The sequence below is a fragment of the Vidua chalybeata genome, chromosome 1, assembly GCF_026979565.1.
Source record: "Vidua chalybeata isolate OUT-0048 chromosome 1, bVidCha1 merged haplotype, whole genome shotgun sequence".
NCBI lineage: Eukaryota > Metazoa > Chordata > Aves > Passeriformes > Viduidae > Vidua > Vidua chalybeata.
Genome location: NC_071530.1, coordinates 47,894,216 through 47,909,499, shown reverse-complemented (window position 1 = coordinate 47,909,499; position 15,284 = coordinate 47,894,216). Strand labels below are relative to the sequence as shown.

At 40.4% G+C, this 15,284-nt stretch overlaps 1 protein-coding gene across 1 annotated transcript in view; it reads right to left on the bottom strand.

Annotated features, from left to right (window-relative positions):
* Nucleotides 1–8,403: 8,403 nt before the first annotated feature.
* The window catches only part of EPDR1 (ependymin related 1), a 28,682-nt gene continuing 21,801 nt past the window's right edge, over nt 8,404–15,284 (bottom strand). The window contains exons 2-3 of the mRNA XM_053960582.1: nt 12,477–12,685; nt 8,404–10,463 (exon numbers count right to left, since the gene is read on the bottom strand). Coding sequence (XP_053816557.1) covers nt 10,273–10,463; nt 12,477–12,685 — 400 coding nt within the window. The 3' untranslated portion in view covers nt 8,404–10,272. The remainder of the gene's footprint in view (nt 10,464–12,476; nt 12,686–15,284) is intronic.

Genomic DNA, 15,284 nt, shown 5'->3' with positions numbered 1-15,284 from the left:
GGTTCACAAAGGGAAAGTCCTGCCTAACTTATTTAATATTTTTCTAGCATAAGGTCACCCGCCTATAGGATGAAGGGAAGGCAGCAGAGGGAGATTTCATGGATTTCATTTTATTAAGGCTTTTGATTCTGTCCCTCAGAACATTCTTCTAGACTGTGAAGTGAGCAGGTACAGTGGTGGTTCAGTGGGTGAAGAATTGAGTGAAGAGCAGGGTTCAGAAGGTTGTAGGTAATCTGTCTGGAGGCCAGTTACCAGCATTCTTCCTCAGGGCTCAGTTCTAGGGACAGTTCTGTTCAATATATTTATCAATGATCTGGAGACAGGAGTTGGAAGTTTGCTGATGATGCTAAACTGGAATGTGCTGTTGACTTTCTTAAGGGACATGAGGCCTTGCAGAGGGATCTGGATAGATTGAAGCACTGAGCAATCATCAGTGGCATGAAAACAGCAAGAACAAATGCTGAGATGAAGAAATACTTTCCACAAGTATGAATTGGGAGTGGCATGGCTGGAGAGCAGCCGCACAGGAAGGGGTCTGGGGCTGCAGGCTGACAGCAGGCTCAATACAAGTCAGAAGTGGCAAACCCATCTCAGGATGCACCAAAACCACCACAACGAGCTGGTCAAAAGGGGTGATTGTCCTGCTGTATTTAGCACTGGTGCAGGGTCATTTGAGTATTGTGTGTCCCAAAATTTAACAAGGATGTGAAGGTCCTTGAGTGTGTCCAGAGGAGGACAACAAAATGGTTAAAAATCTGGAAGCCATGTCCTCTGAGGAGCAGCTGAGGACAGGGGCTTAATCTAGTTTGGAGAGAAGGAGGCTGAGGCAACCTCACTGCTCTCTGCAGCTTCATGAGAAGGGGAAGTACAGAGAGTACCCAGTGCCAGCATGTGTGGGAATGGCTAAAAAGCTGCTTCCAACAGAAAGGATATAACTGGAAATAGGATTTTAATTTATGTTTCTGACTCTCTTTCAGGGCAGATGTTCACAAGCATTATCACAATATGCAGATGTAGCCAGGACCAGGTTAATGCAATCCTCAGTTTAGCTTGAAAAACCATCGCTTGAAGCCTGGTAAAGTCAGAGCCAGAATTTTGCAAATCCCCTACATCTTGTGGAGAGCCATTTGCTGGTGGGACTGTGTGGGGAGAACAGATTTATGTCTCACTCACGTGTCTCTTATGGCACAGAGTTAATGGCACAATTTGTATCCAACACAGTTGCTATGAACTCCACCTCTCCAGGTAAGTTTGCCCATAGAGTTTCTTGGAATATTCTAAATTATGGGCTGTTTATCTTCCTGGTGAGCGTCCTTCACCCAGGCTCTCTCTGGAGAGAGTGAACAAGATGGTCTATAAACATCATTCCGTCACAGGACATATTTCATTTGACCACACATACTTCCTGGAGCCGGCCATATAGAATAACCCAAACAATGGAACTGCCTGGAGCCAAAAGAAGTGGTGCCAGGTGAACCCAGTCTCCTTCAAATCAGAGGCAGACACTGGGTCAAGCCACAGATAATACAACAGTCTTGAAAATATGTAACTGATATTGAAAAAAACTCTGAAAATTATCTAAAAAGTATTAACCTTTACCAGAAACAGGAAAGTAGATAACTGACTGATGCACAAAGAAGGCTCTTTCTAGGAAAATAAAAAACTCAAAAGTTTTAAGAATGCGATTTTCTCTGTTTGGTAACGTGTTTTTTATGTATGAATTTGTATTTTGGCATTCAAAAAATCCAACTCCCAAACATTCCTACTTTTTTTTTTTCTCTGTTTAAAAATTATTTTGATTTTTAGCCTTTGAGGAGGAAGAGCAATAACCAAAGTCATGTATTACTTTGGATGTAAAAGTTGAAACAATTTGGGTTAATGAATACAGGTCAAGCAGTCCCTGTTTCCTGAAAAGCGAGAATAAGGACTGGTTACATTCACACAGAAAAGAAGTAATGCTTGGTATTTTCCAAATTATGACACACCTTGATAACACGTGAACCACACTTTTTGCCTTCTAAGACATTATCTGCTGTAGTTCTTGAGTAGTGATACATGGAAAGCACTCCTGTGCCTGCCTGGTTCTTTTATTGCCCACATGGAGTGCTGAAAAGTGGCAGCTCTTCAAGGGGCTGCAAGCCTGCAGCCCTTCCAAGCACAGGCTGTTTTGCATGAGCAAGAACCCCTGAAGAAATGGAGCCAAGGGAAGAGCAGAGCTCCCTCCCACTCCAGGTTTACAATGGGCCAGAGAGAGCTAGGGCACATGTGGTGCCTTGGAAGAACAAGTGCAGCAGGCAGGAACAGAGCTGGAAAGGCCCAGAGGAGCCCTGGCAAGGATCTTTACCCAATTACACACAGGACAAGAAGCAAACCCTGGGGGCCACCCTCAGAGCCTAGAAAGTTGCCTTTCCCCAGATGTGGGGCATGAGGGACACCTTCATGGGGCATGAGCAGCAGGCAGCAATCTGGCCAAAAGGGACCCTAGAAGCCCTGACCTGTGGTCATGCTTGATGCTGCAGAGAAAGGCCAAAAAGCCATGGAAAACTGTGCCAATCTGTCCCACAGGAAAATTTCCTTCCTGATCTCAGCAGTGGTAGAGGCTGTTCTCTAGGCGTGTAGGTATGTGCCTAAGATCTGTATTTTGTCTCATAGGTTGGTCAACACCTCCCAGAAGATGTCTAAACCCTATTATCTCTCAGCCTGGGGCTGTCTCAGGGCCTTGTCAAAGTGGCCACACTCAAATGGATGCTGAACTAGCACATCCTGAACCAATTAGCACTGGCTGTACTATTTGCATTCCCATCCTGTGCTGTATCTAGCAATAATCCAGACTGGAAGTAACAACTTCCTATATAATTGGCACTGAGTGCCACATCAAAATAAACAGTCACATCTTTTGGCCGCTGTGAGTGGAATTTTTTTTGGAAGTGCAAGTGAGACTTGGCTTTTTTCTTTTACTTTAGTTTTTTTTAACTATTGTCATTGATGGCCTGATGTGAGGTTTATGTCTCATCCCGAACATTTTGCTATGGGCTGCTGTTACATAGCAGGGCACTTCAGTGTGAGTTTTTCGGTACAAAGCAAGTGCTGTTTACAGGACTAGAGTGCCGTGATTCTGCTCACGCCCTTGGATTCAGGTGGCCCAAAGTTCACTGTAGTGCTCAAGGCACCTGACCAAACACACACCATGTATGTCTCCCTCCTCTAGAGCCCTTTGCCAGGCTCTTTGCCTGCCGTATTTCAGGCAGCTGCTGTAGAAATAAAGGAGGAAGTTTCAATGATACATTGTGCTTGGCTGCCCTTGCCTGGTGCTTTTGGCTGGCAGGGACATGTTTCTCCATCCAACATTTATATCCAACATTTTCTTCTGCTGTTCAAAGAGATCCTCTGGAGGGAGAGATTTTGTTAGTGAGCAACACATCTGACATCATGCTAGAGGTGCTCTAATATAGGCAACATTGAGCCCCAGCCTTTGAAGCACAATAACGCTTTGCTTCCTGTGGCTTAGCTTTTGCCATTGCCTGTTTCACAAGTCCAGCTCAGGTGGCTCAGTGATGGGACAGGCAGCAGGTGTATGGGAAGTTGTCCTGCCTTGCTTCATTCTGGACTTCACCCTCTGACTATTACTCCGAATGTTTCCCAAGAGGACCATCAGTCTTTTTCATCCACATCTGTAAGAGTGAGACTGTTGGAACAAATAAGGTCAATATCATTTTGGCAGTGTGAGCTAGCACAAGGTAGAAATTAAATGGAAGGGAGTTGGGCGCTTTCCATGTCCAAATTCAGCAGCTCTGTTAAGAAAACTTTTCTTGGAATTGAAAGAACAGAGTCATAAGTGCCGACTGTTTATTTCCACCAGCTAGAGATTATTTCACGCCTAATCTATTCACTTCAGTGGGAGGTGCAAAAGTTTGGTACTTCCCTGAAGCAAATGTAAAAGGTCAAATCCATCCGAGGCCTCCTTCCTTTTGCAGGGCACCCAAAAGGCATGCACTGGTCCCTATAGGGCCCTCAGGCACTGAATAATGAACAGCATCTGTGTGAGCAAACCCCATGAGTGCTCTGTCAGATTGGTGAGATCTTTCAGGGATTTGTATTGCCCAAAGAGAAATGCTGATGTTTAGGAACTTTGAATATGGATTTGGTCCCCCACAATTAATGTCCTTTCTATAAACTCATAAAACATGCTGAGAAGGGGCAGGCAAACATGGGTCTCCATCTTCCTTTCTTCCCCCTCTCCCCCGTCCCCCCCTGCCCCTTTCTTTGGGGTGTGGTTGACTGGTTTTTTTGGGCTACCACTCTCTTGGTATACTTTAATTTTCATAATTTCTTTTTTCACCTTTCTCTATTATTGCTGTTTTTCTTCCCTTCTCACCTACATGAAACATGAACTTTACAGATTTCTGAATGAGATTTCCCATCTAGGATGTCCCAGCAGGCTGGAAGCAGGGAAAAATGTCTTCTGTTTGGGTAAGCTTTCTCCCATGGTAAGGGACACTGCCGGCTGCTCATAGCCTCCCCTGTGTTCAAGCAAGCACATTTGAGAAAACCAAAGATTCAGAACACATCCTGTGCTGGCATAAAACATCATATTTCTTTGGAAATCTGCAGAGTACTGAGCCAATGCATAAGCAAAAAAGCCAATTCCTTTGACAGGACTGAGTCTGCAGAAAGAGGCAATGCCTTTAATTAGCTGAATTGGTATGGTTGCAAAAGTAGCCAGCTTTAGGCAAGAGCTCCTCTTCAAGCCTACAACAGAAGCAGCTTCTTTCAAAGCTGAATGCCAGCTGAGAGGAATTATTCAGAGTTTAGTCCTTCTGACAAGTTGCATTATTTATTTACTTCAAAGTAGAAGTTCTAAGGCTAAAAACTTTATATTAAAACTATATATTGCTTTATAGATACAACATTTGTTCCATGACAGATCTTTGGAGCTTTCTAAATACAATTTCTTTAATTCACAAGTCAACATTTTCTGAAAATAACTTTTACATCATTTCTGTAGAAGAATGCTAGAAGATGCTTTTCTCTCTCTCTATGAAGCAACTTCTCAAGAATGAATTATGGTCATGCATACAGGATTTAGTACAGCATCTTACTTTAATAAAGCAAAAGCAGTGTAGGCTGCCCAGCGTAGTTGCCCATCTGCTTTGGAGATGTGGCGTATTTCCTAGGGTTAAGTGTCTACAGACTCTGCAGAGCCCAGAGTTTTAACAGTCATCATACTTGGTAGTCACTTGGGCAACCAGTAAGGGTATCCCTGCTGTCACTTGTCATTACTTTCCGGATTTCCACCTCCTGTGCTCTTGCCAGTGCAAACTGCTGCCAACATCAAGAATGTCCTTCTTTATACAAGTCACTGATTATATGGTATTATAGCAATAAACAAGGGTTGCTACATGGCACCAAGTCTGTGGTAAAAAAACCCCAAACTCAACATTCATATGAAAAATCATCCCATCAAATTAAGAGAAGCAGCTCACATACAAAAACAAGGAAAAGAAGAAGAAACCACATAAAAATTTAATTTCAAAATGGTACAGCAATGGGAAGATAGGAAGGGCTTTTCCCACACTTTAAAAGCCCTATAGGAAAGTGGAGAAAACCTGCCTGGCCTGTGTGTGGGTACAGCGAAGTCCCTGACAGATCTGAAGAATGAAGATGGGACAGTGGGGACAGGGCACTGTCTGGCCACACAGGGGCTGTCACAGACTGCTGGACTGGGGCAGGAGGCAAACCCTGCCAGACAGGCTGGGATGGCAGTGGGAAAGGTGATGGGAGCGGGTGTGCATTCTCCATGGAAAACAAAACTGAGTCACTGGCCTAGCCTGAAGGATAATTTTAGTACAGAGGGTGAAACTCAACCCTCTCCTTCAGTGTGACATGGACTGTGACGTAGAGCTGGCAAATCAGCTGCTGCTGTTTCAGGAATGTCAAAGCTGTTTATCAGCCCTGGACAAGTGTGGGAAAAACCTCGGCGGGGAGCAGGGTGAGCCCAGCAGGTTTTCCTTTCATTTCCTCTCCTTTGCTTTTGCTCATGAGCCCCTTTGCCCGGCGTCATGGAAGCCTGAGCTGAGCCCAATTAATGATGACGGCTGGGTGCTGAGGGCATGAGCAACACCCCGTGCACAGAGCGAGTGCGCAGGGGCACAAAGGGCCAGACGTGTATCATACACATGTAATTTTATTTCACATTATAAGGCAAGGGCTGGGAACCCCCCATGACATTGGCGCTACTGCCCCAATGCCTCCAGGCCTCTGAGGGCCCCAGTGGTGGAGGCAGTGATGTTGGCCCAGAGTTATCACAATCAGGAAGGCAAGAGTAGGTGGAAAGCAGAATTATTGTTCCCACCTTGCACGGTGGGAAAGAGATGAGTCTGAAGCAGATTCCTATGGATGTAGTGGTGAGAAGATTAAGTCTTCAGTCTTCAAAGGCTGCACATTCTTGTAGATAAACACACAGCTCATCAGTCATGCACTCACACCTTCAAAATGTGTAGTACTGGGCTACTTGTCTTTCTTTCAAACAAAATTATCATACTGCAACTATGTGAATCACTTCATTCAGGATGCAGTTTCGGGCTCTGTGCTGAAATAGCCACACCAAACCACATGGATCATTACCCTGGAGCATGCTGAATCAAAGCAGTGTTCGGAAATGTCCACTAGCATCTTCAGAGCAGCACCTTGTCCTACATTTCTGACAGTTTTCCGGGACTACTAATTGGATCATGAGGTTTTTTCCTCTCCCCTTACACAGCAGTAAGTCCTCAGGATTGTTTAAGTTGTTTTCCATGCTTGCTCCATTTGTTCCTATGCCTAAGTGTGCAGATGTGATAACTAAATCTGTAAGTGTCTGAGTCCATGCCATACATGCATCCTCTTGGAAATACTGTGACCTCTAGATCTTTATAGTCAGGGACCTCTGTCTATTTTCATGGGTGCCCTTTTGATATCTTTATTCCTTATAATTAGGGAGTAAGCTACTGATGATCTTGTGATATGCCTTTCTGTCATGTGGGAACATCCTGCAGTTTGCCTCCAGCATCAGTTTGTGGCCAAGGATGCAGAAGATGCAGGATGTGATGCAATAGGTCAAGTACAGCTCAGATCCATCAGGTATTTACATGCATAACTCCTACTGAAATAAATGCAAGTGAAAGTTGCAAACACTGTTTGGAAGTGGACTTCACTGATGTTAGGAAGTAAAGGGTGGTGAGAAAAGAGATGCAAGTTTGCAAGGAGTAATTCTAAGCACTAAAATGTAATTAACTTCAATGCGAGAAATACACTGATTTTGTTACTGTCCCAAAATAAGAATGTCATACTGTTAAGAGATTTCTTGACTAAAATTGACTTTGACAATGGATTATTGTGTTTCTTCCTATGTTCTTCATGAAAATTGGCATTACCTGGTAAATGGCAGCACTTCCATGGTGTGCAGCATGGCTTGAGGCAACAAAATCTGTCCCTAATACTAGAGTTAAGCAAACTGTTAAAATAGGAACTGAACCAAATGCCCAGGTCTCCTCCCCAAACTCAAACTAAACCTTTCTTTGAGGTTCAGGAATGTTTGGTTAACTTTAAATTAAACAATGTTGTGCTTCTACACATCCTGCTTTCAGCGAAGACTCCAAGCAGAAACACAAAAATATGGCAGGCACATCTATGTTTGCACTATTTCTGGCCCAGCTGAAGCCAGGAAACACTGGAAATCTCACAAAATCAGCTTTGCCTCACAGACTATCCAGCTACCAGGTTCTGTTGCTGTAACCCCACAGAATACAATACAACTCATGTACATACCAATTTATTGCTAATTTTTCACCAAGTAACTGTGATAAACAAGTTTCCCTAACTATCAGACATATGAACCTCCCATTTTTATTCAATTGTGGCAGCATACTACATAGCTACCTTATATTCCTTTTATCCTCCTTCTCATTGAGTCACTGGTGTAGTTGCCTAAAGACAAGATGTCTCTTGTGGTACACGACAATAAACCAAAGCACATCATAACAAAGATAACAAACCAGGCATACACATGTTGTGCTTCATATTTGGTTTGTGGCTAATTCAAAATATGTAATCCTAAATTTTGCTGCTTGATATCTCTTTGACAGCTCTCTGCATTGGATCTGTAGAGCATAAATATGAAGACAATAGCATTGGTTTAGAAGAACATATTCAGCCATATGAAATTGCCCTGCAAGTCAGGGCAAAATTTTTACAGCAGTTTTGTGTACCAGACTTTGGCAAATTTGCAAATTCATATTTAAAGGAACGCTTAATGCTATTGCTAGAAACTGTATCACTGTCAGCAAAACATAATACAGACACCCTGATTACCCAGCTATCTGCTCGACCACAACACAGCCATCCCAAACGATTCAGTACCACAGCTTCATGCTTGCTAGCCAGATTTATTATATTTTCCAGATTCTAACAGGACACATATTAAGAAATGAATGCTAATCATTGTCCTAATGAGAACAATATGCAGTTAGCATTTAGAGTGTGACACAAAAAATACAGAAGGCGAGTACAGAATAAATGCACTCTAAATTCAAGGAAACCCAATCCTTCCTTCCACTAGCGCATTTCAGTGAAATGGTCCTCTCCAAGAGAAATTTTTAATGAACTAGCTAAATTTTAATCAGTATGTATATGTGTTTTCATTAGGCATGGGGCAAAGTAAAATGCCATTGTGACCACAACTGTGAAAGAAAAGCAACCACTGTCCCACTTGCTTACGTACAAAAAGCTATGAGTATATAAAGCACTAAAAGCCTGCCCACCATCTCTCCTCTGGACACACCAAACTCCCCTTTGTTTACATCCCTTTACAGATTCTTTACAGCCAGATGACTTCTGGAGCAAACAACTACCCAATATGTGTAAGAGGACAAGAATCTGTGTTTAAATTTTTTTGCAAGTAGTAAATAAAATGCACACCTTACAGAATAAACCAGTTAATCTCATTTGGTAAACGTGCAAAACCCATCACACTTCTGAGAGTATCCAAGGTGCATGAAGGTTTGGTTTGAATTTTCTAATGCAAAATACATGCACTCTCTGCACTTTTTTGTTTATGTGGAGATAATAAGATTGAGATGCTGATGAAACAGCAAATAAAACAGGCATCAGTGGATCTGCTTAGATTGTAGTGCCTCACTACCACACTACACATCTAAGATCTGTGCCTCCCATTCCTCCCTCCTGCCTCTCTACACAGGTCACAGGTTCTGTCTTTCTCTCCATCCCAACCACCAGGAACTGTGTGAATGCTGATTCAGCGTTTCCTTACTATGCACAAAGAAAAGCTTTTCCTTTTTCAAACCTCCCTGGAATTATGAAGGTGTTTCCACACCCTGAGTAAAGACTGTTGAAAGTAGTTACAAAACATTAAAGCTGTTTAGAGTGTAGTACCGTTTTATCCCTTTCCATAGGTTAAAAATAGTATTGCCTTGAAAAGTGAGTGCTGAAGTAAAATGTGACTGAAAATTGTTAATCACACCCTACTGGAAGCCTTCTCCAAAAGGGAGATGCAGAAAAAACTTTGGCTTACTTATTTTCCAAGGTGTATCTCTCCCTCCTACCCTTCCATTCACACCATTCTCCCAAGAAACAGAAAAGTATTTTTTGCATGTCAGCAAGCATTACATGAATAAAGCTACTCCAGTTTCTTTTCAGAAAGAACAAAACTTAGCTCAAAAATTGAGTACCAGCTTCTTGAAGAGCAGAAAAAAAAAAAGAAAAAAGAAAAATCAGAACACAAAATAAAATAAAACCAAAAGAACAAATTTACACAATTTTGATGCATATAGTTTAAAATTATATTTTCACTTAGGTACGCAGGTCATCTTTCCCTTCAAGTCTCCAGAAGTAACAACAACAATGACAACAAAATTTAGCTTTTTCTTCTAGACAGTACCATTGCTGCTATCTGCCTATACTTTGTCTTCTTGAAAAAATAAATAATGAAATCTTTGCAAAAGGAAAATCAACTTTAAATAAATAGTATCTAGAAATGTTATCTTAATGGTAACTATATAATACTGCAAGTGCATCACTGAACAGATTGTGATCGAAAGATATCTTTTGTTTTATATATTTTACTCAGTTATATGCTTATATTCTCTCTCAAGTGAAAAATTACAAATTCCAAAGAGAGCAATTAGCCTGAAAAACCATCTTAGGTGTCAACAACTGACTACTAATAACCATCCTCTTGGCTAATATGTGTTTGCCCAGGGCAGCCAGTGTCCATACTCAGCATTCATCTTTCATCCTTGTCAGCTGGGCTGTCTGGCAGGTGGGGGGTGGGGTGAACACGGACGGGTCTGCGATGCCCGGGTGGATGTCAAAGAAGCGAGTGGAGGTTGTCACGCTGTAGTTCTTGGTGTAGGTTTCCTGTACTGGGTAACAGTCTTTGACGGTGTAAACGCCGACCCAGGATTCCACTGCAACCAACCAGAAATGTAACTACTTTAGGTGACAAGACAAGATCAATGGGTCTTGATGATGTCAGTCTCTTTTAACTCATTGCTTCTGTTTAACATTGTCTATTCAGATTCTCATTATAATTTTTTTTTAAATTCCTATTCTTTTCAAACACTAGCTGTTCATTATCTCAAGACTACACTCAATGCTGATCTCTTCCAGAATGTGATGTACCAAGTCTGTGTCCCTTTTTAAATTTCAGTTTAATTCCACAGTGTGCTAACCTCAGAGGTGTTCCTTTGCTCTTCCACCTCTAGCTTTTCCACTATGCTGTTTAGGCAGCAGCAGTAATACCATTGAAGTGGTGTCCTTTGAATGCCCTTTGCTTTTATCTCTCTTTTATTAAACTCACAGACACCTTCTGTCGTTATTCTTTACCCCGTCAATAATACTCCATTCCGTTGTTTTATGCATTTCAGATCTCTTGATAGCAGAAACTCATTATGTTAAAATTACTGACTGTGATCATGAATCAGTTCCTCTGAGGAATGCCTGTAACAAATTTTTCTGGTCCCAAGAACATTTATGTTCTCACACACAGCAGTAATCACACACACTTATTTTCAGTACTTTCAGTTTTGTGTCATGGGCTGTAGCACAACCACACTAACAGAAATAAATAAATGGTGACGTGGACACTTATACTGTATTCAAATAAAGGGTGGCAAGCTAAGCAATATCTGAATATTCCTCTTTTGAGCATGCTAATATACCAAAAACATTCTGACCTTTATTAATATGTTTTTGAGTACACAGGAATGGAGGCAACCTTTTACTGAACAAACTTTCTGTCAGAATTTAGAATAAAAAAATCATGGTTAAGTGCTACCAAATTAGTCTGTATCTCCCCTAAAACTTATAATTGTAAAAGAAATATAATTTTTACAGTTCAAACCAATACTAGCTGAAAGGTATGTAGGTAGATAGGTAACTCTCAAACATTATGTTTATGAATGATCATACAGGAAAGCACTGGAGATACAAAATAATGCAGGATAAAAATCACGCATCATTAATTGAATGTATCTGGGTATAAAGTTCCACAAAAAATCAAAAAATATGAGATCTGAAAATAAAAAAATATTGGAGTGAGTGATAATTTGCCTCTTGCAGAATACCAGAGGATATAACAACCTAGATACAGAGGTCTAATGATCATATCCTTCTTTCTCTATTTCATTTTTTCTACTTTTATTCAAGAAAGAAGTATTTTCCTCTGGCTTAATGCTGAAGTTTATAACCAGCCTATATATTAGATGTCCATAACCAGAAGTATTGCATTAGATGAAGAGTCCCATAAATTTCATGAAGGTTTTAAAATTATTTTTATAGTTGTCTGGGTCATCAATAAACCATAGATGAAACTGAAGCCAAAGTACTAATAAATTTCTGTGCATTCAAAATCTAGTATACTGTACATTGGAAAATTCAGCCTCCTTTCTTCTATGATGCAAGTGTTCAGCTGCCAAGTGCAGAACTAAGCCTTGTGAGTAGATATTTCTTACCAGTACAGAGGACAACAAAATTTAGGCATATATTAAGGATTTCAATGTCTGCAGAACCATGTGTAGACAAACACTGACACCTGCTCTGTTTCTATTACACAGACTCTAGTTTGAGTGTGCCCCTAATTATAGTACCAGTTCTTCTCTAGATAAATTTTGGATACAGGCTGCCAGATTCAGACACGAAATGATGCTGTTCCATGCCAAACCCTGTATGATACCAAATACAACACAATCATGTCCCCTGAACATATTTAATCCTGCTCAAATACGAAGTTTTTCTAAAAAAAGCACATTGTTATTAAAATTATATACTGTGCACAGGGCATTTTCATTACTTCTTCCAGAGATCTCTACAGAAATATGGAAAGCTGGGGTGAAACACGAGTAATTTTACTTTTCCCTGTGCAGCAGATAATAATAATAATAATTGATTATTATTAAAATAAAACAAAAGCATGCACATACATTTCCTGGCTGGTTTTCTGTCAGACCATTCCTGTACCATAACTTCATCTCCAGGTCCCCCAATGTAGTACTGGTCTTCATAAGTTGAATTGGCAGGGATATCATATGGATCCCATGGCTCTGTCAGAGCAATCTTTGAACAAAGCTTTGTAACTTGTTCAATCTGAAACATCACTGCATCTTTGTAGAGCAATATATACTCAAAGAACCTGAAACATTAAGAAAAAACAATTAATATATATATATATAATCTTTTTCTATCCCAAGCAAGGAACATTGCTGATATGTAAGCTTGCCTTTGACTTCTCAGCATAAGAACATTTCCACTTGCATTAAACTTTGCCAAACTTTGAGAAAAGCTAACCAGTTGGGCTGAAATTTCCCATACTAAAAGTTTGTCTCAGCTGATTCTTTCCAAAATAAATAAATCAGGCTGAACTGGTTCAGCCATTTCTGAGAACAACAGAACAACTTTTCTGAGAACAACTGAGAGAAAAACATGTTATTATTCCTAGTTTTGTTTTGGTTTTTTTTAATAACTGTTTCATTAAAAAGCTCCAGTGCCTCCATGTTTTGGAGAAAGGACTTAAAACTTTGGCAGGGGAAAAGTTTTTATTAAAAGTTGCCCAAATTTGGCTAAGTTATAAGCCTTTGAAAAAAATTTGTTCGCACAGACTGGATTGATTCACTTCTGCATGAATGTGGTAGAGCCTTCCTCTGTACTGGTTAGATGTGGTATCTGCCATCCTCACAGATGTTTCTCCATGGCAACACACACAGCTTAAGTGGGACATGGTGGTGAAGGGGGAAGTACATGGTCCCAAGAGCAGAATTGAGAGGGTCACCCTCCATAAGGTACAGTTTCTCCCAAGACATTATGAAAAGAAAAAGCAAAGGAGCAAAATAGTAAGGCAGAGATAAGGAGAGGTGTGGAGCTCAATGAGCTTGAGAGGCTAGAAGGTGAAGTCACCAGCATGGGTAGTTAATAAGGATTTAAAACCAATCTTCTGATGAGTATGAGATGAGTAACTTTTATAGGGACACTTACATCTAGTTTCTTTTTATAGTGGTCTGGTCTACCACCAGTACTGTGACATTGCTTCCATACCTTCAAAAAGGAGGCGGTATGGTCCTTACCTTTTAACTGGGCACAAAACCAGACAGAAACAAAAAATCAAAATTATCAGAAGTATCAGCTGATCTTGAATACTCAGCTGGAAATAGCAGAAACTTGACTTCTCCAGGGTACTTTGCATTACCAATTAGATGAGAAGTTGTTCAAACCATGTCTCAAATCATCGTCATGCATGCTTTGCATCTTTTGCAAAGGACTTACTGGGGTCACTTTCTAAACCCTCCAAAATTCTGCATTCATTATTAGAAGCTTCCCTTGAATAACTCAGCTCAAATATTCCCTTGAATATCTCAGCTCAAATACAGACTACTGTTATGCAATGACTCTAGAGAAAAGGAAGGGAACAGCTTTATCTTCCCATTTGTAATTCCTTGCTTCATTCATAATATTGTCTCCATTTCCTGAAAAAAAACAAAAAACAAAACAAAAAAAAAAACCAAAACAAAACAAAAAACCAAAAAAAAACCAAAAAAACCCAAAAAAACCCAAAAACTTGGGTGTCTTTGGACACAGACATCTTCTACTTCACAAATCTGATACTAGTCCCTAACACTATTCATTCTGTACCATCATAAAGATGGGAAGTTAGTAGAAAACATTGCATAATTCATGTAATTGAAGAGATGATGCACAAAAGCAAGACCAGACCCATCTCTATTTCACAACTCCTGCATGTTTCTTTTTGCAGTCCTCACATTCTTCTGGGGAGGGTGCAAAGTTTACATAAAATAGGCTTGAAACCAAAACAATTTACAGTTTTAATTTTTTGCACTACACAATAGCACCAGACAGCAATAACTTCACCTATCACTGACATTGTGGCATTTAAAGGTTGCCTAATAAGAAGTGTCTCAGCATGGTTAAAAGCATCTGAGCAACATTCCCACCAGTTCTTGAGAGCATCATTTATTCTGCATGCATGGAAACATGGTCAGGCTAAATGCCCTTAGCCAAATTGAACAGTGAAGGAGATTATAAAATGGGACAAATAATCTGGCATGATGTAAACTGGGGCCTATCTCTCACTCACAACCTTGCAAAACATGGGAAGTAGCTTGTCCTGCTTTCCAAGTGGGAAACTGGGAACTTCCCCCACACTGACAAGACTCACGCAAAGAGGCTGACAAACTGCAAGGCTACATATGACCTTCCCCATGGTAAATCATTCTCCTGCCCACATCTTAAAATATTCCTGCTTCTCCCATGACTTTCACCAACCTAAATTTGCCTGTCATTTTCTTAGTCAAAGGCAAGGTTTCCACAGTCATCATGTGCTAATGAAGAATTCAGTATCTTTTTAAACTCTTTTCTTACATAAATCCAACCTGAGATCACATATGCATATACATATACATGCACATATACATAACTTTTATATCACATTTGGTCCAGAGAACATACAAGAACACTAAAATACATTTGTTTATGTGTCTTCAATGAGAGTCTAATGACCCAACTACTCTTCAGCTGGCTGCCCAGCAGCTCCCATAAAAGTGGGATGGGAAATGCCTTACAGAGGAATCTATCACCATGTTTGAGACATCTGAGTGATAATACAGTTATTTTATAAAAGAACACAAATCCCCAATAGATTTGAAAAGCATTACAAACTAGTAGGAATAAAAATTAAACTGTCACATTTCTTTTTTATTTTAAATCCTCACTTAAAACTT